The 24,651-nt window shown below is 41.2% G+C and overlaps 2 protein-coding genes across 5 annotated transcripts; one reads left to right on the top strand and one right to left on the bottom strand.

Moving 5' to 3' along the window:
* Positions 1–2,884: 2,884 nt before the first annotated feature.
* On the top strand, positions 2,885–10,280 carry LOC115194819 (ladderlectin-like). Of its 4 annotated transcripts, XM_029754731.1 has the most exons (7): positions 7,150–7,184; positions 8,027–8,147; positions 8,241–8,306; positions 8,437–8,537; positions 8,942–9,118; positions 9,794–9,905; positions 10,054–10,280. In XM_029754731.1, the coding sequence occupies exons 3-7, from the start codon at positions 8,249–8,251 to the stop codon at positions 10,143–10,145; spliced, it is 540 nt and encodes a 179-aa protein (XP_029610591.1). In that variant the 5' UTR covers positions 7,150–7,184; positions 8,027–8,147; positions 8,241–8,248; the 3' UTR covers positions 10,146–10,280. The 4 variants fall into 4 exon arrangements, with proteins under 4 accessions (XP_029610592.1, XP_029610590.1, XP_029610589.1 ...); XM_029754732.1 differs by lacking the exons at positions 7,150–7,184; positions 8,027–8,147 and adding an exon at positions 2,885–2,908; XM_029754730.1 differs by lacking the exons at positions 7,150–7,184; positions 8,027–8,147 and adding an exon at positions 5,676–5,802.
* A 6,704-nt stretch (positions 10,281–16,984) lies between these two features.
* On the bottom strand, positions 16,985–18,757 carry LOC115194834 (equistatin-like). The gene is made up of 4 exons (XM_029754754.1): positions 18,670–18,757; positions 18,093–18,156; positions 17,265–17,441; positions 16,985–17,178 (listed from the first exon to the last, which is right to left on the bottom strand). Exons 2-4 carry the CDS (start codon positions 18,142–18,144, stop codon positions 17,099–17,101), a joined length of 309 nt encoding a protein of 102 aa, XP_029610614.1. The 5' UTR covers positions 18,145–18,156; positions 18,670–18,757; the 3' UTR covers positions 16,985–17,098.
* Positions 18,758–24,651: the final 5,894 nt, after the last annotated feature.

Genomic DNA, 24,651 nt, shown 5'->3' with positions numbered 1-24,651 from the left:
CCCGATTTAAACTATTTACTACTCTTGCCCAGAAACGAGAATATGCATATAATTAGTAGATTTGGATAGAAAACACTATAGTTTCTAAAACTGTTTGAATGGTGTCTGTGAGTATAACAGAACTCATATGGCAGTCAAAACCCTGAGACAAATCCTAACAGGAAGTGGAAATCTGATGTGTGGAATCACATTCAAGCCTTTGCCTATGAAACACACAGGGACTGGTTACTCATTTAGCACTTCCTAAGGCTTCCACTCGATGTCAACAGTCTTTACAAAGTGGTTTGAGTCTTCTACGGTAAAAACTGACCAAACTAGAAGCCTGGAAACTTGGTCACAAGCGGAAGGCCATTACTACTATGGCGCGCATGCATGTGGGGACTGTTTTGTTCCGAAACGTTTTATAAGACAATGCAATTGTCCGCTTTGAATATTATTGAAGTTCTGATTGAAAAAGGCCCTAAAGATTTATGCTATACAATGTTTGACATGTTTGAACGAACGTAAATAGATTTTTTTTGTACTTTTAGTGGCGACATGTTCCGCGTGCTTCGTACATTTGGAGTAGCCTACAGAACGCGGAAACAACAAGGAGCTATTTCGACAAACCACCAGACCGAGCCTCCACTCCATTACGAGTTGGCTGAAGGTTTGACCATGCATTCCTCTTACTGAACTTTAACCTCTCTTGGGCAGGTGGCACCAAATCGTCCCACCTACGTAACAGCAAGTTGAATCCTGTGGCGCGATTTTCAAATACCTTAGAAATGCTATTATTTCAATTTCTCAAACATATGACTATTTTACAGCTATTTAAAGACAAGACTCTCATTAATCTAACCACACTGTCCGATTTCAAAAAGGCTTTACAACGAAAGCAAAACATTAGATTATGTCAGCAGAGTACCCAGCCAGAAATAATCAGACACCCATTTTTCAAGCTAGCATATAATGTCACAAAAACCCAGAAGACAGCTAAATGCAGCACTAACCTTTGATGATCTTCATCAGATGACACACCTAGGACATTATGTTATACAATACATGCATGTTTTGTTCAATCAAGTTCATATTTATATCAAAAACCAGCTATTACATTAGCATGTGACGTTCAGAACTAGCATACCCCCGCAAACTTCCGATGAATTTACTAACAATTTACTAAATTACTCACGATAAACGTTCACAAAAAGCATAACAATTATTTTAAGAATTATAGATACAGAACTCCTCTATGCACTCGATATGCCCGATTTTAAAATAGCTTTTTGGTGAAAGCACATTTTGCAATATTCTAAGTACATAGCCCGGCATCACAGGGCTAGCTATTTAGACACCCACCAAGTTTAGCCTTCACCAAAATCAGATTTACTATAACAAAAATGTTATTACCTTTGCTGTTCTTCGTCAGAATGCACTCCCAGGACTTCTACTTCAATAACAAATGTTGGTTTGGTCCCAAATAATCCATCGTTATATCCAAACAGCGGCGTTTTGTTCGTGCGTTCTAGACACTATCCGAAATGGTAAATCAGGGTTACGAGCATGGCGCATTTTGTGACAAAAAAATTGTAAATATTCCATTATCGTACTTCGAAGCATGTCAACCGCTGTTTAATCAATTTTTATGCAATTTATCTCGTAAAAAAGCGATAATATTCCGTCCGGGAATCTGCGTTTCGGTAAATAGAGGGAAAAAAAGAAAGACGGGGGCGGCCAGTGCACGAGCCTAAGCCCTTTGTCCTCTGATCGGCCACTTGACAAAGGCGATAATGTGCTTCAGCTTGGGGCTGGAATGACGACATTCTGTTTTTTCCCGGGCTCTGAGAGCCTATGGGAGCCGTGGGAAGTGTCACGTTACCGCAGAGATCCTTTGTTTTTGAAAGAGATGTCAAAGAAAGCCAATAAATGGTCAGACAGGCCACTTCCTGTAAAGGAATCTCTCAGGTTTTTGCCAGCCATATGAGTTCTGTTATACTCACAGACACCATTCAAACAGTTTTAGAAACTTTAGGGTGTTTTATATCCATATCTAATAAGTATATGCATATTCTAGTTACTGGGTAGGAGTGTAACCAGATTAAATCGGGTACGTTTTTTATCCGGCGGTGTAAATACTGCCCCCTAGCCCTAACAGGTTAAAAACATGTTACATATAAACTCAGCAAAAAAAGAAACGTTCTCTCACTGTCAAATGCGTTTATTTTCAGCAAACTCAACATGTGTAAATATTTGTATGAACATAAGATTCAACAACAGAGACATAAACGGAACAAGTTCCACAGACATGTGACTAGCAGAAATGGAATGTGTCCCAGAACAAATGGGGGGGTGGGGGTCAAAATCAAAAGTAACAGTCAGTATCTGGTGTGGCCACCAGCTGCATTAAGAAATGCAGTGCATCTCCTCCTCATGGACTGCACCAGATTTGCTCGTTCTTGCTGTGAGATATTACCCCACTCTTCCACCAAAGCACTTGCAAGATTCCGGACACTTCTGGTGGGAACGGCCCTAGCCCTCACCCTCCGATCCAACAGGTCCCAGACGTGCTCAATAGGATTGAGACCCGGCCTCTTCGCTGGCCATGGCAGAATACTGACATGTGATTGAATCCCAAATAGCCCTCTATTCCCTATGAAATGCACTACTTTTGACCAGAGCCCATAGTGAATTTGTTGCCCTGGACAAATGTAGTGCACTTGTTTTAAAGGATAATGCTTGTTCCACAAACTCCCAATTATCCTCTGGACACACCCCTCTCCTGCTAACTCACCACACCTGAACTCACTCTGCTAATCACCAATTCCTCTTCCATTCCTTTGGTATATAAGCAGCTTGTTCTACCTGGGTTTGTTCTGCATTTGTGGTGTCCCAGTTCCTTTATTGGTTCTGTTGTTGGTTGGCTAAAGTACCTTCCTGCTATTGAAACATTTAAAGGGTTTTAATTTCCTGCATTGTGGCATAATATCCTGTTCATCCTAGCTTGTGTAGCATTATGGTGTTGCTAGCCCAGTATTAGACCTTTAATTTAACTGTAAGGGACTTGTTACAGCTTGTGAGATGAGACATGGTCCAATGATGGTACCTGCTAGCAGAATGTCTCTTACATCTATAATCCTGTAGACTGTTCTGCTCGGTTGCCCTTTGCACTGAGTCTCAGTGAACAAGAAACTATGAAATGCTGTTTTTTTTACCCCCCCCCACCCTCAAATTCAAACAGATTCATTCCATGTTTGCTCAGCTGTCTTGCTAACCCCCCTCACAACACGAGTTATTGATCACAGCTCAGTGCTGTAACTGGTGACTTACCAGAACCATCTAGCGTATTAAGGATGGATCTTCAGAGGTGGGACCCATGCTGCCAGCAGGTACCTCATTTAACATCTCCTGAATGCAAACGCTTTGACAGATTTCCAAATAACTTTACAGGGAGAGCACACTTTGCAACAATCTGAGTTATCACAGACTTTCCTGATGGCCATTTCACCTTACCTACAGGTGTTACAAGCCACTAAGCCTTACCTGCCAGCCTTTAATATTATGCTTTTATTTTTTGTTGGACAATAAAAGAACCAGAACTGAATATGGTTCAACCATAATGCCTGCATTCTGACAGATTTGGAAATAGCCAAAGCTGCAGGGCATTTCTACATTTGGGAACTAGGCTTCTGATTCTCAGTGCTGCCTTTGCTCTAGGAGATGCAAGTAAGAGTCCACTTTTCTTCACTCATTCTGTATTTTTATTGTAGAATAGGTGACTGACTGATCTTCAAATAACATTGTAGCTGTGATTTGTACACTGGCCTTTAAAGCCACATGTAACTTCTCCTTACAGATTCAATTCTAGAAGAAGACTTGTGTCCTTCCGGTTGGACCAAATATGGATCAAGCTGCTAAATGTTTGTAAAGACTACAAGGAGCTGGCCTGAAGCAGAGGTTTCGCCCTTACCATCTACTGTGAATTTGGAGGGACAGTGCAGTTGAAATTAGCTCCTTTTACATTACCTTAAAGGTGATACTTTCTTAAACGGCAACACATGACTGATGTGAAATACTGAACATCCCTTTAAATTAACCTTTTAAGACAACATATTTTGCTACAGGGGTACAATAGGAACCATCTTTCACAGTAATCCTATTGCAAGATATTCCCTACATAGTACACTGCTTTTAACCAGGGCCTATAGGGTCACAGCTAGTCCACTATATAGGGAACAGGGTTCTATTTGGGACACAACTCATCCATCTATTCCATTGTCGTGTTCTTCCAGAAATACAGAAAGTCACCTTGATGACAAGGTTTGGTGAAAGAGAGGCTTGACCCTCACAAAGAAAAGGCACGCTAGCTATTCACCCTCTCCCACCTTCTCTGCTCCTCACAAAAGAATGCTGCTCGTCTTTAGCCTTAAGACATTGATCTATCACCTCTCATCTTGCAGACTGTTTTAAATTAAATCACACTGAGATTGTGGTATTTCTTGCACAATACTTTTGCACTACGATGATGTAAAAACGTACTACAAACGTCTGCTAACATTAGCCACCGCTAGCTGAGAATCATTGGGAGCGGTGGGGCAGGCTGTGCCGGTCCTCTTTTCTTTTCTTTTTTTTTCAACGGTCTGAAAGATGCTGGAAATTAATATCTTGTTAATGCAAAGACCAGGAAACTCTGGAAAAAATACACGTCGATTTATATAAATGAATGGCTCTGAATGCACTGTCAGCATGCAGCCAAAAGTTACCAACCACTTTTGGAGCTAACTAGCTAGTGCTCTCAAATGGAATCCTTATGTCGACAGCAGATGAGACTTGTGTTCATAACATGGCTAACTTACCTAGCTAACAAAACAAGTTATATTAACAGGATAGATAGCTGGCCATCAGCAACATTGGGTTGTCAATGAGACAGAGCTCGCTAACCAGCTGAGCCAGCAAACAAAATAATCATTTCGTATTTGAAAAAATACCCAACAGACTCTGCATTTCAGGAATCACAGTAGCAAGTATCCCTGGTGCGCTGTTGAAATATTTAGCCATTTGAAACTATTTGTTTTTCAATGAAAACTCTACCTTTTTGTAATCATCTCAATGGATTTCATGTGTTTTAAACATGAGCTTGTCCAAGGTGTTGGACTTGACGACAGTTGCTATTCATTGGAGCTCTACGATCAGATGCCCAACATTCTGGGGCAAAAGGTCAATAAGACAGACAGCAGGGTTGGCAGTTAATTAAAATGAATGTAACATTCCAGAGCTTATAGTTAACGTTATGCTGCATCTAAAGTCTATCTGCTGACATCACAATGATGACAAAAGGTTTTCCTGCTCATTATTTATCTCATTCTGAAATGTCATTGTGTTTCCAAGACATTATAATGCACTTCAGACTACATCTTCCTCAGCTTCAATTAGGTAGAATTAAGTATCTTCATAACCATATTGTGACCCAATATGCAAGACATGAATGTGTTACAAAAGTTGAATACCTTCACTTTGAATTGACCCCAACCCTGTCAAACAGGTAGATATCGGACATGTCTAGCAGGTTTTGGGCTGGACAGAAAGTATGCGGAGGTTTGAAGGATGAGAGATAGATTGAGAAAAATAGAGGGAGGGGTCTGACTGGACGGGTCCTTAAAAAGGAGAGGAGGGAGAGGTAGAACTCAACTCACGGGCAGGACAGAGAGAGACACTAGAACTCAACTCAACTCAACTCACAGGCAGGACAGAGAGAGAGAGAGACCCAGTGAAGACCTTTGAAGATCTCTGAAGAAGTGAAGCTACAACTGAAGACTTCAGAAGGTGAGATTCCAACATCTGTTCATCTAATACTGTCCCTGTCTGCGTCCCAACTGACCTCCTATTCCCTATGTAGTGAGCTACTTTAGACAAGGGCCCATATTACCTTTGTGGCCCTGAGCTATTCTCTATTTAGTTCACTGTGGGTCCTGGTCCAAAGTAGTGCACTACATAGCGGATAAGAAGCCTTTTGGGAAGCATCCATGTTCCTGTGTGCTAGGTGAATCTATTGTATGTAGTTGAAGAGATGATACCTGGGATGACCAGGACCGAGTTGAGAAAATGCTGCCTTAGCAGTTGCATCATTTTTGTAGCTAACACAGGGTTTCCTTAACCTCTCTGTCACGGATCCCTCCGGTACTGTTGCTCTTTCCGTGCACCAGTTTCGGAGGTCTAAGTCACCGGCCTCTAGGAACTGAACTGTGTCATTACCCACACATGGTCCCCATATTCTCCCCTGATTAATAAACGTTTAAGTGTGCCCTTTGTTCTCAATCGATGTATTGTTCCAATGTCCATTGGTAGTTGGTGGTGTGAAAACCTGTGCCTTGTTGTGTTGGCGTTCGTGCCGCTTGCATTGTGCATAGATGATTACGAGTCTCGTCCCGTGTATTTATTCAAGGTACTCTTCGCTCTTTTGAATGGGTTTCAGCCCTGTGTTTTGTATAAGTGTTTGTTTGATTATAAAAAAAATTGCATGCAGTGGGCATAATAAAGTTAAAATAAAAAACTTTGCTTTTATAATTAAAATATTGAAGCTTTATAGTTACGTGATGACATCACGTACTCCAACAAAACAACGATTAATCCGACTCATTTTCCACAACAATTTGAAACCCTTTGTTCCATTCTTGGACTTCACTGTTCTCCACTCATCTTTTTCGCAAACTGTACTCAACTTGCTTTCAACTTCAAACGACACTTTTGATTCCGCCGTCTCCACCAACCTCCTCACAAAACTCGAGAGGGAGGGGTCTGACTGGATCTGTCCATAAAATAGAGAGGTGGGAGACTTAGAACTCAACTCACAGGCAGGATTTCAGAAAGTGAGATTTCAACAACTGTTCATCTAATACTGTATGTGAATGTATCCCAAATAGCCCTCTATTCCCTATGAAGTGCACTACTTTTGACCAGAGCCCAAAGTGAATATGTTGCTCTGGACAATGTAGTGTACTTGTTTTGAAGGATAATGCTTATTCCACAAACTCCCAATTACCTTCTGGACACGCCCCTCTCCTGCTTGCTCACCACACCTGAACTCACTCTGCTAATCACCAATTACTCTTCCATTCCTTTGTATAAAAGCAGCTTGTTCTACCTGGGTTTGTTCAGTATTTGTAGTGTCCCAGTTCCTTTACTGGTCCTGTTGTTGGTTGGCTAAAGTAAGTTCCTGCTTTTGAAACATTATGTTTTTAATTTCCTGTGTTGTGGCATAATGTCCTCTTCATCCTAGCTTGTGTATTGTTATGGTGTTGCTAGCCCAGTATTAGACCTTTAATTTAACTGTAAGGGACTTGTTACAGCTTGTGAGATGAGAAATGGTCCAATGATGGTACCTGCTAGCAGAATGTGTCTTACATCAATGTTCTGGTTGGTTGCCTTTTGCACTGTCTCAGTGAACAAGAAACTATGAAATGCTAATTTACTTTCACCCCCCCCCCCCCCCAAAAAAAACAAACATGGATTCCATGTTGTGCTCAGCTGTCTAGCTAATCCACCTCACCATATGGGCACCATGTTGGGCCATACTGAAGAAACATGGACGTGCAAAGCCAGAACACAACATTGGCAGCCATATTTGGATTGGTAGTGTATAAACTAGATTTAGTTATTGAACAGTGCTGTAAATGGTGATTTATCAGAACCATGTGTATTATGGATGGTTCTATAGAGGTGGAACCCATGCTGCTAGCAGGTACCTCATTGAACCATGTTGTCTAGCAAGCTGTTGCTATGGAATGTCCTTAGACCTTGCTTCATTAATTAATAGGTCTAATATTGGGCTGTGGTGTAACTTACTGGTCAGTCGTATGTTAATGTGTGTATTCCATCCAGCACCACATGTTATCACAGCCTTTCCTGATGGCCATTTCACCCTACCTACTGGTGTTACAAGCCACTAAGCCTTACCTGCCAGCCTTTAATATTATGCTTTTATTTTTTGTTGGACAATAAAAGAACCAGAACTGAATATGGTTCAACCATAATGCCTGCATTCTGACAGATTTGTCAATAGCCAAAGCTGCAGGGCATTTCTACAGTTGGGAACTAGGCCTGTTTTACCCCAGTGTGAGTGGAGAGAAATACCTGCCCAGAAGTTCTCCTCAGCCCTGCTTAGGGAATAGGTTGGCATTTAGGAGAGCAGATATATTCCTCTTCTAATCTACTGTATGTGGAGTTGAATCTGGTTTTGATGGCTTCACTCTTTATTCTCTCAGGAGACTCCATGACCATGTTGACCAGTCTTCTGATTCTCAGTGCTGCCTTTGCTCTAGGAGATGCAAGTAAGAGTCCACTTTCCTTGACTCATTCTGTATTTTTATTGTAACATAGGTGACTGACTGATCTCCAAGTAATATTGTACCTGTGATTTGTACACTGGCGTTTAAAGCCACATGTAACTTCTCCTTACAGATTCAATTCTAGAAGAAGACTTGTGTCCTTCCGGTTGGACCAAATATGGATCACGCTGCTTAATGTTTGTAAAGACTACAAGGAGCTGGCCTGAAGCAGAGGTATAACCCTTACCATCTAGTGTGAATTTGAAGTGGAAGTGTAGTTGAAATTAGCTCTTTGACATTACCTTAACGGTAATACTTTCTTAAATGGCAACACATGACTGATGTGAAATACTTAACTTCCCTTTAAGATGGGAATTTTCTATACATATTTAATGTGGAGTCGTGCCTCCTGTATACTAGAAGCCACAGGACATGGTTTAAGACGGAGGTGAACTAATATCTTTTTAAGAGAATATTTTTAAAAGGTTATTAGTTGTGATGGTCAAGTCCAGAAGACAAATTCTCAGCAACACTGGCTTATACATGAAATGTCTTTGTTCCCATCTACTGCTTGGCTGTTGCTGTAGATAATGTTTTTTAATTGACTTGCCTAGTTAAATAAATACTTTCTTCTCTAGCGGAACTGTGTGTCCCTTGGTGATAAACTGGTGTCTGTACCCAACGTTGTGAAGTACCTTGGCGCAAACCTGTCATCTGTGCACAGCTCCGCGGAGGAGGAGTTTCTACAGGCTTTGGTCTTGGTCAAGACTGTTGGTTTCCCTCCTACCTGGATTGGTGGATTTTATTCTGTTAAGGTGGGACCATTAAGCACAGTGTTCTATAGAGCATTACTGCAAGGAACTCCGTTCCATCTCATATTGCTCAAGTGAAGAGCAGACCTGGATTAAAAAAATAAACGTGAGGTGTGGCATGTTGGCACCTGTAATTATTTTTAGTAATTCTATCTGAGTTGTGTAATGCTATATTGTGTGGACCCCAGGAAGAGTAGCTGCTGCTTGTTAACAGCTACTGTACTGGGTTCCACATAAAATATCAAGAGTACTTAGGTAGCCTAGCCGTTAAGACCATGGGGCCAATAAAGGCAAGGCTGGTAGTTTGAATCCCAGAGCTCACTCCGTGAAATCTGACGTGCCCTTGAGCAACGCCCTTAACCTAATTGATCCTGTAAGTCCTAGATGAGAGAAAATCTACTAAATTACATTTAACTGTCAACTTAAGTAGGAGGCTTTTATACAGATGTGAAACGGTTCTAGGTAAGTATAAATGTTCTTGTAAACATGTGTATGGTCTTTGAAATGCATATGGATGATTGCAGATGTGAGGATTAGACTCCACGTTGTTCTTTACACAAGCAACAGTCCCAGTCGGAGGGTTTTGAAGTAGTGGTAGCTTTAACTGTTTTGTTGTTTCAGGTGGTAGAGGAACGACTACATTTAGTTTGTATTCTGAATCCCACTTTCCCCCCTCAGGACAGGCGGTGGTTCTGGAGCGATGGCTCTGACTTTGATCACCAGAACTGGGCAAAAGGAAGGCCTGGCAATGTTGGTGCCGGAGAGACTTGTATTCATATCAACTTTGGAGGTACAGTAATCCCAGTATCATTCATTGATCCAGTCATCAAATTAAACTTTATTCCCAGTTCATTTAACAATTGACTCTCATGTACACTTTCCTACTGTTGTGTGTCTTGTGTACAGCTGAATATTTTGGTTCTGTGTTTCGTCTTCAGGTCAAAAGCGCTGGAACAATGCTTTATGTGGAAGGAGCTTGCCCTCGGTGTGCTCCCTGAGACTCCTGCCGCTTCGCCAGACTATACATTAAAAGCAGCAATGCTATTCCGTAGTGTCTGCATCCTCAATACTTCATGGTAACGTCAAATACTTTGCTGCTAAATGACGTTTCAGTTACTACACAAATGTTGAGGAGTTGTTTGCAGCCAATAAAACGTGTACACTATTTTGTCTCATGAGTCATTGAACATGAATGATGCGTTGTAGTTAGTACTTTCTCTTACTGGTCCCCTGTGGGACTCAAACCCACAACCCCAATGTTGCAAGTGCCATGCTTGACTGCGCCACCAGGACTTAACTTTATGTTAATGTAGACCTGTGAAATGCCGCAATATGTTTAGGATACTGACGGTTGAAAAGACATGTTTAACCTGTCATGAAGTTCTTTTGATTATAAATGTTTCTTAAGTTGTGTGTTAAAGAACTGAGAAGGTCATTAAGCGTTATGCCTGTCCTTTGTCACCACTCTAAAAACAGGTGGTTTTTATTCACCTAGGCAAGTCCACTTGTTTACCATGACAACCTACTCTGGACGGCGCTACGCCAATTGTGCGCCGCCCTATAGGACTCCGAATCACGACTGAATGTGCTACAGCCTGGAGATGAACCAGGTACTGTAGTGACTCCTCTTGCACTGAGATGCAGTGCCTTTGACATCTGTGCTGCGCAGGTTCCTGGAGTATCCTTTAGGGGTTCCCCCTAGTTACAATTTTAAAGAAACCCCATGTTCAAAGAACCCCTTTATAAGTGATCCTTGAAGAGAAAATAAAATCCTGAGGTGACATGCAAGGTCATCATTTGATATCTGGGGTGTTGCTGTTCTCTATCCATAGCCAGAATGTTCACCGTTGCCCTCTTTGAGCACAGTTGACCCCCTCCCCCTTGCACCATCTCCCTACCCAGGCCCTGTGAAGGCGGTCGTAAATTCCATAGGAAATGTCCTGCCTAACCGGCCACAGTTGAGACAGAGGGGTTTCATAGAGAGACAAAGAATTCTTCCAACTCACAGAATTGGAGAACCGAACGACCATTTATGTTCTGGAGAAGGTATAAAAGATCGGTGAAGGGTCCAGCTACGAACTGGTCCGCTTGGTACAATTTTGTGATACCCATTGGAGACAATAGTACCATACTAAGGTTTATATAATAGCCCCAGATATGGGACTTGCATCTAAATGGTTGTATTAATAAGGATAAAGCTTTTTGGAATACGTTGAGATGCTATGTAGTGATAATGTGAGAACATATTTCTGATCAAAGCTTAACCTGTCTAGGACCGGCGGGACGAATTTGTCCCACCTACGTAACAGCCAGTTGAATCCTGTGGCGCGATTTTCAAAACCTTTGAAATGCTGTTACTTCAATTTCTCAAACATATGACTATTTTACAGCTATTTAAAGACAAGACTCTCGTTAATCTCACCACACTGTCCGATTTCAAAAAGGCTTTACAACGAAAGCAAAACATTAGATTATGTCAGCAGAGTACCCAGCCAGAAATAATCAGACACCCATTTTTCAAGCTAGCATATGTCACAAAAACCCAGAAGACAGCTAAATGCAGCACTAACCTTTGATCTTCATCAGATGACACACCTAGGACATGTTATACAATGCATGCATGTTTTGTTCAATCAAGTTCATATTCATATCAAAAACTAGCTTTTTACATTAGCATGTGATGTTCAGAACTAGCATACCCCCCCAACTTCCGGGGAATTTACTAACAATTTACTAAATTACTCACGATAAACGTTAACAAAAAGAATAACAATTATTTTAAGAATTATAGATATATTACTCCTCTATGCACTCGATATGTCCGATTTTAAAATAGCTTTTCGGATTAAGCACATTTTGCAATATTCTGAGTAGATAGCCCGGCATCACAGGGCTAGCTATTTAGACACCCACCAAGTTTAGCCTTCACCAAAATCACATTTACTATTAGAAAAGTTTGATTACCTTTCCTGTTCTTTGTCAGAATGCACTCCCAGGACTTCTACTTAAATAACAAATGTAGGTTTGGTCCAAAATAATCCATAGTTATGTTCCAACAGCGATGTTTTGTTCGTGCGTTCTAGACACTATCCCAATGGTAAATAACGGTCATGCGCACGGCGCATTTCGTGACAAAAGATTTCTAAATATTTCATTACCGTACTTCGAAGCATGTCAACCGCTGTTTAAAATCAATTTTTATGCCATTTTTCTCGTAAAAAAGCGATAATATTTCGACCGGGAATCTGCAATTAGGTAAACAGCCGAAAGAAAATAGTGCACGGGGTCGAATCGGGCACGCGCCAAATTCCATTCTCCTCTGATAGATCACTTGGCAAAGGCGATTATGTCTTTCAGCCTGAGGCTGCCTCGTCATCGTTCAGGTTTTTCCCGGGCTCTGAGAGCCTATTGGAGCCGTAGGAAGTGTCAAGTTACAGCTAAGATCCTGACTCTTCAATAAACAGAAGCAAGAACAACACCTTGTCAGACAGGCCACTTCCTGCATGAAATCTTCTCAGGTTTTTGCCTGCCATAGGAGTTCTGTTATACTCACAGACACCATTCAAACAGTTTTAGAAACTTTAGGGTGTTTTCTATCCAAAGCCAATAATTATATGCATATTCTAGTTACTGGGCAGAAGTAGTAACCAGATTAAATCGGGTACGATTTTAATTTGATGTGAAAATACTGCCCCCTATCCCAAAGAAGTTAAATCGGTCATTGGCACGCCCCCCCAGGGACACAGACAGGACCAGGCGTCATGTGACAAGCCTGTTCTATGTTCACGTATAAAACCCCCACCCTGATTTTCTTTCATCAGACCAGGCCTCCACTCCATGACGAGTTGGCCAATAGGTTTGACCATCCAATTCCTCTACTGAAAGTTAACTACACCACGTGGTTAACTTTTAGACTATCGATACCGACAGAATAAGAAGTCTATATTATTAGTCTGCAGCTAAGTACTCGATATCATCGAACGCGAAGACAGACGAAACACCCATTCTATAACGACATTAATGAATGTCGCTTTGAAAGACCCTTTCTAACGAAGAGAGAGAGAACTCCAACAGAACGACCTTTCCAACGAAGATCGACGACACACTGAGTGTAAATATATATATTGATCGCAATTGTTTCCGAATGAGTGAGCATTCACGTGCAAAGGATTAGCATATCAATTGTTAATATTTATCAACTCTGTAGTGTCTTCTCAGCTGCCCTTTATGACCCTTTGTTTTAAGACACCAGCCATGCCGGTTTAGCCCACTAGGGCACATTACTCCACCAATGCTTTGTAACGATAACCAACTGTTTGTATGCTTTCTGTGAATTACTTAGTTTAGTAAATCAATTATTTTAAGACAATTGATGTATGGATGACTTTTAGTAAAGGCTGGATTTGTGCAGATACAACAATTTACGACGTTTGGAATGAGACTGGACGCGAGGTAAAATACACCATTTAAACCAGAAGATAATCGGCCTATACTGTAATATAATATATGTTATAATATAGGAAAGTTATATTAGCAAAATTATAACTTTGTAATCTGAATATTTTCCTTGGTGCCCCGATCTCCTAGTTAATTACAGTTAAACGATTAATCAGTTTAAACGCGTAATAATAATAACAGGGAGTTATTTTGATAAACATGTCTTCAGTTAATGGTGCCCAAAGACACGACACCGTGCACTGCAGAACAGGATTCCCGTTATATTCAGCGGTGTAGGCAGGTCAAAGTCTGAACCCTGAACATTATTATACAGATTAACAAGCACACGACAGAATTCATGCCTTGATTTTTGTGGTGACAGAACTTTTGCTAATAGCTTTCATACCTTGTCCATAATGTAGAGTCCTATGTGGTATTCATTGAGTTAATCTAACCACGTTGTCCGATTTCAAAAAGGCTTTACGGCGAAAGCATAAAGTTAGATTATGTTAGGAGAGTACATTGACAATAGCTGTGTGTAATGTTTTGTCAATTCAAAGACAGGCATCACCAAAAGCAGAAAACCAGCTAAAATTATGCACTAACCTTTGACAATCTCCATCAGATGACACTCCTAGGACATTATGTTAGACAATACATGCATTTTTAGTTCTATCAAGTTCATATTTATATCCAAAAACAGCGTTTTACTATGGCGTTGATGTTCAGGAAGTCATTTGCCTCCAATAACCGCCAGTCAAATCAGCACAACAAATTAAATAATTACTATTCGAAAACATTGGTAAAATATTATATTGTCATTCAAAGAATTATAGATTTACATCTCTTGAACGCAACCGGATTGCCAGATTTAAAAATAACCTTACTGGGAAATCACACTTTGCAATAATCTGAGCACTGCGCCCAGAAAAATACGCTTTGCGATACAGACTAACCGCCATGTTGGAGAGATCTAAAATCGAAAATACTATGTAAATAATCCATTACCTTTGATTCTCTTCATCAGATGTCACTTCCAGGAATCCCAGGTCCATAACGAATGTAGTTTTGTTTGAAAAAGCTCATAATTTATGTCCAAAAAGCTCCGTGTTGTTAGCACATGATCTATGCCCGCCGGACTTTACTTCATGAACGAGGGGGAAAAAAATATTTACGTTCGTTCAAACATGTCAAACGTTGTATAGCATAAATCATTAGTGCCTTTTTTAACCAGAACATGAATAATAAAGGCGGACGATTGGAACGAGTACCCAAGATGAACTCGCGCGCCAGAGTCTAATCGGCCACCACCGTTCCATGGCTCTTGTTCGGTCAGATCTCACAGTATAAGACTCAAAACACTTTGTAAAGACTGGTGACATCTAGTGGAAGCCATAGGAAGTGCTCAACGATTAATAAGCCCCTGTGTGTTTCAATGGCATAGGCTTAAACGTAATTCAACACATCAGGTATCCACTTCCTGTCAGAATTTGTCTCAGGGTTTTGACTGCCATCTGAGTTCAGTTTATACTTAGACACCATTCAAACAGTTTTAGAAAATTCAGTGTTTTCTATCCAAACCTGAACAATATGCATATTCTAGCTTCTGAGTTGGTGTAGGAGGCAGTTAAAAATGGGCACATATTTTTTTCAAAATTCTCAATACTGCCCCCTAGCCCTAAGAAGTTAAAGGATGGTAAATGTGCTCTACATAAACTTTGACATGCCTCATCTGTATACCTGCAGACAAGTCTTCTGCACGCAATACAGCTAACCTTATGATTATCCATTGAATTGTGTCCATTCTCTGTTTAACATGAACACACAGGAAAATAGATGGTATCAAACTATATTTAGATCATAAGGGACAAACCTCACCTTGATCTTTCCATTTCAGTTAAGCGCCTGCTACTGTCCATTTAAATGTTTGTTGGGCAGGTAGGTTCCTTGATGAACCCCATCTTCCTTGGGGTTCTTGGATTAACCTTCTAGGCCATTTTCAGTGCCAAGAACCGTAAGGTTCTTCAAAGAACTGCGGACCTTAGAACTCTAGTTAAACCCCACATTTTTATTGTACTCTGACTAGGATTCAAAAGGCACTCGCACATCTCTTTGTTGCATGGTTTTAGTTGAATAAGATGAGGAAGAGCACCGTACATGCTAGTCTCACTGCTCTAAGGATCGGCCTCGTTAGATCTTTCAGTGTTCACAACCTGCACCTCTATGTAGACTGCTCCAAACACATCCGTTCAATGCAGCCAATGGGGTTGGAGTATGAGAGAATATAAGTGTTACCCAAAAATAACAATGTGCATGAGTATTCTAATAAAGTGTGTACATAACGTGTCAAACAAGACATCGACCTACCAAGTAAGTTGTCATTAATCATTGGGTTCTGTACAAGAATAAAACATGAGTAGACTAAAGTGGCAGCATTAATTCATGTTCACATTTACAACATAAATAGGCATTTCATCATTAAGACCTTTTGGGAATAATGAGGGTGAAAATCCCAGAACATTCTTCAAGACACTGATATGACCCCACCATCAAAAGACAAAATGGCAATTCTTTTGCTTTTCACACAAGCCTCATCTGAAGGTAGACAAGTTTAAATAATGAAGACATACAGTTTATTAGAGCATGTACTTTATTTTACAGGATGATATAATGCATGAAGCAAACAATGGAATGATTTAGTGAAATGTGAAGATGTAGATTCAGTAAAGGGGTCTTTCATCCCTCTGTGGCCTGGAACAATTCTTCAGCCTCAGAGTAGCATGGTTCTGACTGTGGACTCTATATATTGGAATGACATTTTGATGTCTATGGAGGACCAAAGCTGCCATAGAGTTACATTAATATATAAAGAGAAATCCACAAAAAAGGAAATACTGACAGATTTGATTCCACAGTCCAAGTCCTGCAATCAGAGTTAGGATGCTAATATTTGTAAACTCTTTCAGTTTTGTTCTGTGGGTGTCACCGAGTAGGCTGACACCCCATATCATGGACCCAAGAGCCATAGGCATTAATAAGGCCTTGCCTGTGCACGTGACTAAACCCCACAACCCCCTTCTAAGCTGTCCATCTTTCTGATTTCCACCAATTAGAGTTGATGAGGGACAATAGAGTGCTGAGTACCAGGCAGTTAGCAAGTGTGGTAGGCTACTAATGACCATCACCAGCATCAGAGCTTGGAGAAGCCTAACTACTACATGGTCACATGGAATTTGACTGCCTTCATGTCCTGTAACCACAAGTGTATTGGCAATACAGTCCTACTCCTTCCTCTATTTCCCAGAAATGGACTGGTTCAGATAATCACACCAACAATAAAGTAAGTAAATCAACAGTTTAATCTCTGGATTCCTTCTTGTATTGAATGTGAATCAGTTCCTGTAGTACAGTAAAGACAACTGTCAGTCTTCTACATCTTAGTTCCAACACCTTTCATCTACAATTAGACACATCAAGAACCAGCTGCAAGAAGTAACATTTAGTGAATGAGTATGTATATACACACGCACCATGCTGGAACAGTTGCTAGCAGTTGATAGCAGTTCCTGGTGGGGTCTCTGTACCCTGGATCTTCTGTCCAGTACTGGTCACACACCAACAGTAACCTACCAGAAATAGACATGTTGCATATAAACACATTGAATTGTCACATTCAACTGAATTGGAGAATTTAGTGTGCGTCAGTGTTAACCTGTAGAGCCCGAACATTGCTTAGGGGTGTATTGTCCATGGTGGTCACACGTGGGGATGTAGGCGCCATTTGGGCCATTTATAGCAGCATCTCTAGCATCCTCACAGGGGGTCTTGGGTCGTATCACCGCGCCATCTATAGCATCCTCACAGGGGGTCCTGGGTCGTATTATAGCATCTGGACACAGGTAACATACATTGTAATGTGGACATACAATAACACTGCAGGACAATGTAAGGGCAGAATATATATTAGCCAGAATAGAGTTCCATTTCAGATGCAACCTACGTACTTCCTGGCTAAATATTGAAGTTCAGCTACATGTTTATATTGCCTATGTAGTCAAAATTCAGTGTGTCTTTCATATAACAGCTGATGAAACTAAGACTGAAAGTGGGGGTAAATTGTAGTTATTGCCTGATGATTGGATTGTCTAGCAACTATACATCCAGTTCAAAGATCAAGCCATTCATATCAGAACACCTCAGTCCAGCATCTAGACACCAATATACATCTCTGGAACTAGACGAGTGGCAGGTAGCCTAGCAGTTAGAGATAAGGCCAGAAGTTCAAGTCAGTGAGCTGACAAGTTGATATATCCATCTATGTGCCCTTCAGCAAGGCACAACCTTCATTTCTCCAGTGTCACGGTTGATAATGGCTGACCCCTCAGAGGGTGTCCATTGGAGAACCGGGTATGAATAGAAACACATGTCCAATTCACACCTGCGTATTAATACCTACATGTGTGTGAAGTAGAACAGAGCAACACCAACAGATGTTTTTATTAAAGTGTTGGTGAGTAGGTGTGAGGTATGTCACTCTTACCTCCCAGAGCAAAAGCTGTGCTGACAAGCAGAATGATGGTCAATATTGCCATGGTGAAAGTCTCCTGAGAGAGAGAACAAGAGTGAGATTAGTTGAGCATTTTAAATCATCTGGAATGGCTGTGGGTACTAGAGGAGAGGTTAAGGAAACACTGTAAGTACAAACCTTAAATAACTGCCAAAGCAGCAATTTCTAAACCCAGTCCTGAGGACCCCAAGAACCAAGTAGTCGCAACACAGTGCTACTAGTCTTCTGACAGCCGCAAGTATCATTTCTTCAACCACATAGTAGATTAGCCTTGCACACAGGAATATGTATCCTTCCCAAATGACTCCTCACTCCTTATGTAGTGAACTACCTTTGACGAGGGCCTACAATGCACTACATAAGGAATGGGAAGCATTATAGATATTGTCAGAGACTACCCATTTACTGCAAAGGTACGGATTAGTCTACGCTATTAAATCCAGGGGGCCGCTCCACAAAATGTACCAAGTATATAGTGCACTACGTTTGACCAGGCCACATAACATTAAGGTACCATTTGAGATGCAGCTGAATAATGATGCACGCTCACCTTCTGCACTCTTCCAAGGGATTCACTGGTTGTCTCTCTGTTGTCTGTGAGTTATGGTCTACCTCTTCCACCTCTCCTTTTAAAGGACCTGTCACAGGTGTGACTAGTTGCCTCATTAACCCAACGAGAGATCCCGATGTTGGCCATTAGCTGGTGGTGTAAACAACTTAAGTAGAAATACTTTAAAGTAGTACTTAAGTCGTTTTTGGGGGGTAACTTTACTTTACTATTTATATTTTTGACAACTTTCACTTAACTACATTCCTAAAGAAAATAATGTACTTTTAACTCCATACATTTTCCCTGACACCCAAAAGTATTCGTTACATTTTGAATGATTAGCAGGACAGAAAAATGGTCAAATTCACACACTTATCAAGAGAATGTCCATGGTCATCCCTGCTGCCTCTGACCTGTCAGACTCACTAAACACAAATGCTTTGTTTGTAGATTGTGACTGAGTGTTGGAGTATGCCCCTGGCTATCCATAATTATATTTAAAAAAAACAAGAAAAGGAATTTGAAATGATTTATACTTTTGCTTTGATACTTAAGTATATTTGATCAATGACATTTAATATTGATACTTCAGTATATTTAAAACGGAATAATTTTAAACCTTTGCTCAAGTAATATTTTACTGGGTGATTTTAACTTTTACTTGAGAAATTTTCTCTGAAGGTATCTTCATAGGCAGTAAAGAGAGTAGTAGAGGAAGATGGCTCCAGTATCGAGGGATCCTGAGAGGCTCCTTGTGAGTATGCCGTTCCCAATAGAGAGTGATAGGAATAACGTGTTTCAGTAAGGTTGGTTTCTTAGCATTCATAGCCATGGTGATCAACTGTACCGCAGATTAGAACATAAATCACAGAAAATGTATGTTGTGGTGGCAGCTGCATAAAACTCCTTGGGTTACGAGATTTTACAGCAGAACAGTTACAAGGTGTGATGAACGATAGTGTCCCGTTCTCCCAGGCTGCCGGCCTGCTGTAGGATAAGATAGACCCAAGTAGTGGAATAGTGGTGAGGTTTTAATGGGTCTAGAATCAGATAGGGCCAATTAGTGGAATAGTGATGAGGTTATAATGGGTCTAGTATCAGATAGGGTCATGTAGTGGAATAGTGGTGAGGTTTTAATGGGTCTAGAATCAGATAGGGCCAAGTAGTGGAATAGTGGTGAGGTTATAATTGGTCTAGTATCAGATAGGGTCATGTAGTGGAATAGTGGTGAGGTTTTAATGGGTCTATAGTCAGATAGGGTCATGTAGTGGAATAGTGGTGAGGTTTTAATGGGTCTATGGTCAGATAGGGTCAAGTAGTGCAATAGTGGTGAGATTTTAATGGGTCTATAGTCAGATAGGTTCAGGTAGTGGAATAGTGGGAGGTTTTAATGGGTCTATGTTCAGACAGGTTCAGGTACTGGAATAGTGGTGATGTTTTAATGTGTGTATGGTTAGTTGGTAGGGCAATTTTTGTTTTCTGTTTTTTTTTTCTATCCCTTTCCCCATTCTTTTATACCCTCCCCTTTTTTGTGTCACAAAATGTCATGAATTCACTCTCCAGAACAGGACACAGCCCACACGTTATAACTCAGTCCACGTAAACTTGCATCTCAGCCCATGTAGACTTGCGTCTTCAGAGCGTAGCTGGATTGTGCATCACTTGCAATCAATCAAATCAATCAAATGTATTTTTAAAGCCCTTCTTACATCAGCTGATGTCACAAAGTGATGTACAGAAACCCAGTCTAAAACCCCAAACAGCAAGCAATGCAGGTGTAGAAGCACGGTGGATAGGAAAAACTCCCTAGAAAGGCCAGAACCAAGGAAGAAACCTAGAGAGGAACCAGGCTATGAGGGGTGGCCAGTCCTCTTCTGGCTGTGCCGGGTGGCGATTAAAACAGAACATGGCCAAGATGTTCAAATGTTCATAGATGACCAGCAGGGTCAAATAATAATAATCACAGTGGTTGTCGAGGGTGCAACAGGTCAACAAGTCAGTAAATGTCAGTTGGCTTTTCATAGCCGATCATTCCGAGTATCTCTATCGCTCCTGCTGTCTCTAGAGAGTTGAAAACAGCAGGTCTGGGACAGGTAGCATGTGCGGTGAACAGGTCAAGGCTCCATAGCCGCAGGCAGAACTGTTGAAACTGGAGCTTCAGCACGGCCAGGAGGACTTGGGACGACACATATCTTGATGCTGGGGACCACCACCCATAAAAAAAAAACGTTTCTGGCTAAAGAGACAAGACTAACAAGGGAAATCCATGAACTAATAGTACAGGTAGATAGCAATAAAAATGATACTACAGAGATACAAAATAAGTTAGAGGAAAAACAAAAAGAACTTGAGGAACTTATTCAAGAACGATCTAATGTAATCTATTACAAAAATAAAGCAAACTGGATGGAATATGGAGAAAAATGCACCAAATTCTTCCTGAATCTCCAATACAGGAACACTAACAAAAATAATTTGCAGAAACTCGTTACTGAAGACGGAGTCGTCTATGATTCTCCGAATTATCTTTTAAAAGAGGAAGCTAATTATTTTAGGCAGATGTTCACATTAGTAGCTTTGGATAGAAAACACTCAAAAGTTTCTAAAACTGTTTGAATGGTGTCTGTGAGTATAACAGAACTCAAATGGCAAGCCAAAACCTGAGAAGATTCTGTACAGGAAGTACCCTGTCTGACCATTTCTTGGGCTTCTTTGTCATCTCTATCCAAAACAAATGATCTCTGCTGTAACGTGACATTTTCTAACGCTCCCATAGGCTCTCAGAAGGCGCCAGAACGTTAAATGATGACTTTGCAGTCTCTGGCTGAAAAACAGTAGCGCACTTGGTAAGTGGTCGATCTGAGAACAATGAGACGGGCTTGCGCGTGCACGAGACGACTCCATTTTCAACTTTGAGACCTTTGAACGAAAACAGGGTTTCCCGGTCAAAATATTATCGCTATTTTACGAGAAAAATCACATAAAAATTGATTTTAAACAGCGTTTGACAAGCTTCGAAGTACGGTAATGGAATATTTTGAATTTTTTTGTCACGATACGCGTCACCCTTCGTCACCCTTCGGATAGTGTCTTGAATGCCCGAACAAAACGCCGCTATTTGGATATAACTATGGATTATTTGGAACCAAACCAACATTTGTTATTGAAGTAGAAGTCCTGGGAGTGCATTCTGATGAACAGCAAAGGTAATCCAATGTTTCTTTTGGTAAATCTGAGTTTGGTGAGTACCAAACTTGGTGGGTGTCAAATTAGCTAGCTCGTGATGGCGAGCTATCTACTCAGAATATTGCAAACTGTGCTTTCACCGAAAAGCTATTTTAAAATCGGACACCGCGATTGCATAAAGGGGTTCTGTATCTATAATTCTTTAAAAAAAAATTATGTTTTTGTGAACGTTTATTGTGAGTAATTTAGTAAATTCACCGGAAGTGTTCGGTGGGAATACTAGTTCTGAACGTCACATGCTAATGTAAAAAGCTGGTTTTTGATATAAATATGTACTTGATTGAACAAAACATGCATGTATTGTATAACATAATGTCCTAGGAGTGTCATCTGACGAAGATCATCAAAGGTTAGTGCTGCATTTAGCTGTGGTTTTGGTTTTTGTGACATTACATGCTAGCTTGAAAAATGGGTGTCTGATTATTTCTGGCTGGGTACTCTGCTGACATAATCTAATGTTTTGCTTTTGTTGTAAAGCCTTTTTGAAATCGGACAGTGTGGTTAGATAAAGGAGAGTCTTGTCTTTTAAATGGTGTAAAATTGTCATATGTTTGAAAAATGGAAGTTTTCGGATTTTCGAGGAGTTTGTATTTCGCGCCACGCCCAATCATTGGATATTGGAGTGGTGTTCCGCTAGCGGAACGTCTAGATGTAAGAGGTTTTAAGAAAGTTGATGAGCTTAGAGCAAGGATTTCTTTCCAGAGAGACATCGGGTCCTGTAACATACTTTGTTTCACGGAAACATGGCTCTCTCGGGATACTCTGTCGGAGTCGGTAAAGCCAGCTGGATTCTCAGTACATCGCGCACACAGGAAAATATATCTCTCGGGGGAAGCAGAAGGGCGTGTTTCACGATTAATGACTCATGGTGTAATTCTAGGAACATACAGGAACTCAAGTCATTTTGTTCAACCGACCTAGAACACACAATTAATTGCCAACCATATTATCTCCCAAGAAAATTCTCCTCCGTCTTCGCCACGTCCGTTTCCTTGCCACCTCAAGCCGAAACCGACGGCCGTCAAAAGAACTTGATTGGACTTTATGCAAACTGGAAACCACATATCCTGAGGCTGCATTTATTGTAGCTGGGGACTTTAACAAAGCAAATGTAAGGACTACGCTGCCGAAGTTCTATCAACATATTGACTGTCCAACTCGCGCTGCTAAGACAGTCGACCATTGCTATTTAAACTTCCGGGATGCTTACAAGGCCCTCCCCCGCCCTCCTTTCAGCAATTCTGACCACGACTCCATCTTGCTCCTCCTGTCCTATAGGCAGAAACTCAAACAGGAAGTGCCCGTGCTTCGTACTATTCAATACCCTAACCAGAAACTGTGGATAGATGGTAGCATTCGCACGAACCACCGCATTTAATAATCATTAAGCTCGAGGCCCTGAACCACACCCTGTGCAACTGGGTCTTGGACTTAGATACAGGCCGCCCCCAGGTGCTGAAGGTAGGAAACATCACCTCCACTCCGCTGATTCTCAATACTGCAGTCGCACAAGGGTGAGTGCTAAGCCCCCTCCTGTACTCCCTGTTCACCCATGACCGCGTGGCCAAGCACGCCTCCAACACAATCAAGTTTGCAGACAACCCTAAAAGGCTTGATTACCAATGATGAGACAGCCTACAGGGAGGGCGGCTCTGGGAGTGTAGTGCCTGGTTAACAACCTCTCACTCAATGTCAACAAAAGGAGATGATCGTGCACTTCAGGAAACAGCAGAGGGTACACCCCCTTATCTACATTGACAGGACCACAGTGGAGAAGGTGGAAAGCTTCAAGTTCCTTGGCGTACACGTCACTGACAGACAAATGAACCACCCACACAGTGTGGTGAAGGCACAACAGAGCCTCGTCAACCTTGTGGCTAAAGAAATTTGGCTGGTCACCTAAAACCCACACATTTTTACAGATACACAGTTGAAAGCATCCTGTCAGGCTGTATTGCCGCCAACGCTCGTCAGAGGGTGGTGCGGTCTGCCCAAGGAATTACCGGGGGCAAATTATCCCCCCTCCAGGAAACCTACAGCACCCAATGTCACCGACAGGCAAAAAAGATCAAGGGCAACCACCCGAGCCACTGCCTGTTCACCCCACTATCATCTAGAAGGAAAAGTCAGTACAGGTGCATCCAAGCCAGAACCGAGAGACTTAATAGCTACTCTCTCAAGGCCATCACTAGCACTTTAGAGGCTGCTGCCTATAGGAAGCGGCTAGGTCACTGGCCACGTCAATACTATTTACATATCTGCCATTCCTCATCTCATATGTATATACACTGTATCTTAAGACATTCCGCTCTGACTTCTTCCATAGGTTTATAGTCTTTATTCATTCCTACTTAAGTGTATACACGTTGTGTAATTTGTTAGATATTACTGCACTGTCGGAGCTAGAAGCACAAGCATTTTGCTACACCCACAACATCTGCTATTAACCTGCATGTGACCAATAGTTGATTTGCAATTACATTGATGTCAGTGATTAGAGGGATATAAAGTGCTGAGTACCAGGCAGTTATCAAGTATAGTAGGCTACTAATGACCATCAGCAGCATCATAGCTTGGAAAAGCCTAATTACCATGACTAAGTGGTCACATGGAAGTGACTGCCTTCATGACCACAGGTGTGGTGGTAATACGGTCACCATAGCCTTATTCCTTCCATTTCCCAGAAATGGACTGGTTCAGCATATCACACCAACAATAAAGAAATTGAAGCAACAA

The sequence above is a fragment of the Salmo trutta genome, chromosome 5, assembly GCF_901001165.1.
Source record: "Salmo trutta chromosome 5, fSalTru1.1, whole genome shotgun sequence".
NCBI classification, from domain to species: Eukaryota; Metazoa; Chordata; class Actinopteri; order Salmoniformes; family Salmonidae; genus Salmo; species Salmo trutta.
Note: the sequence above shows the minus strand (reverse complement) of the source record. Positions and strands in the feature narration are given on the sequence as shown.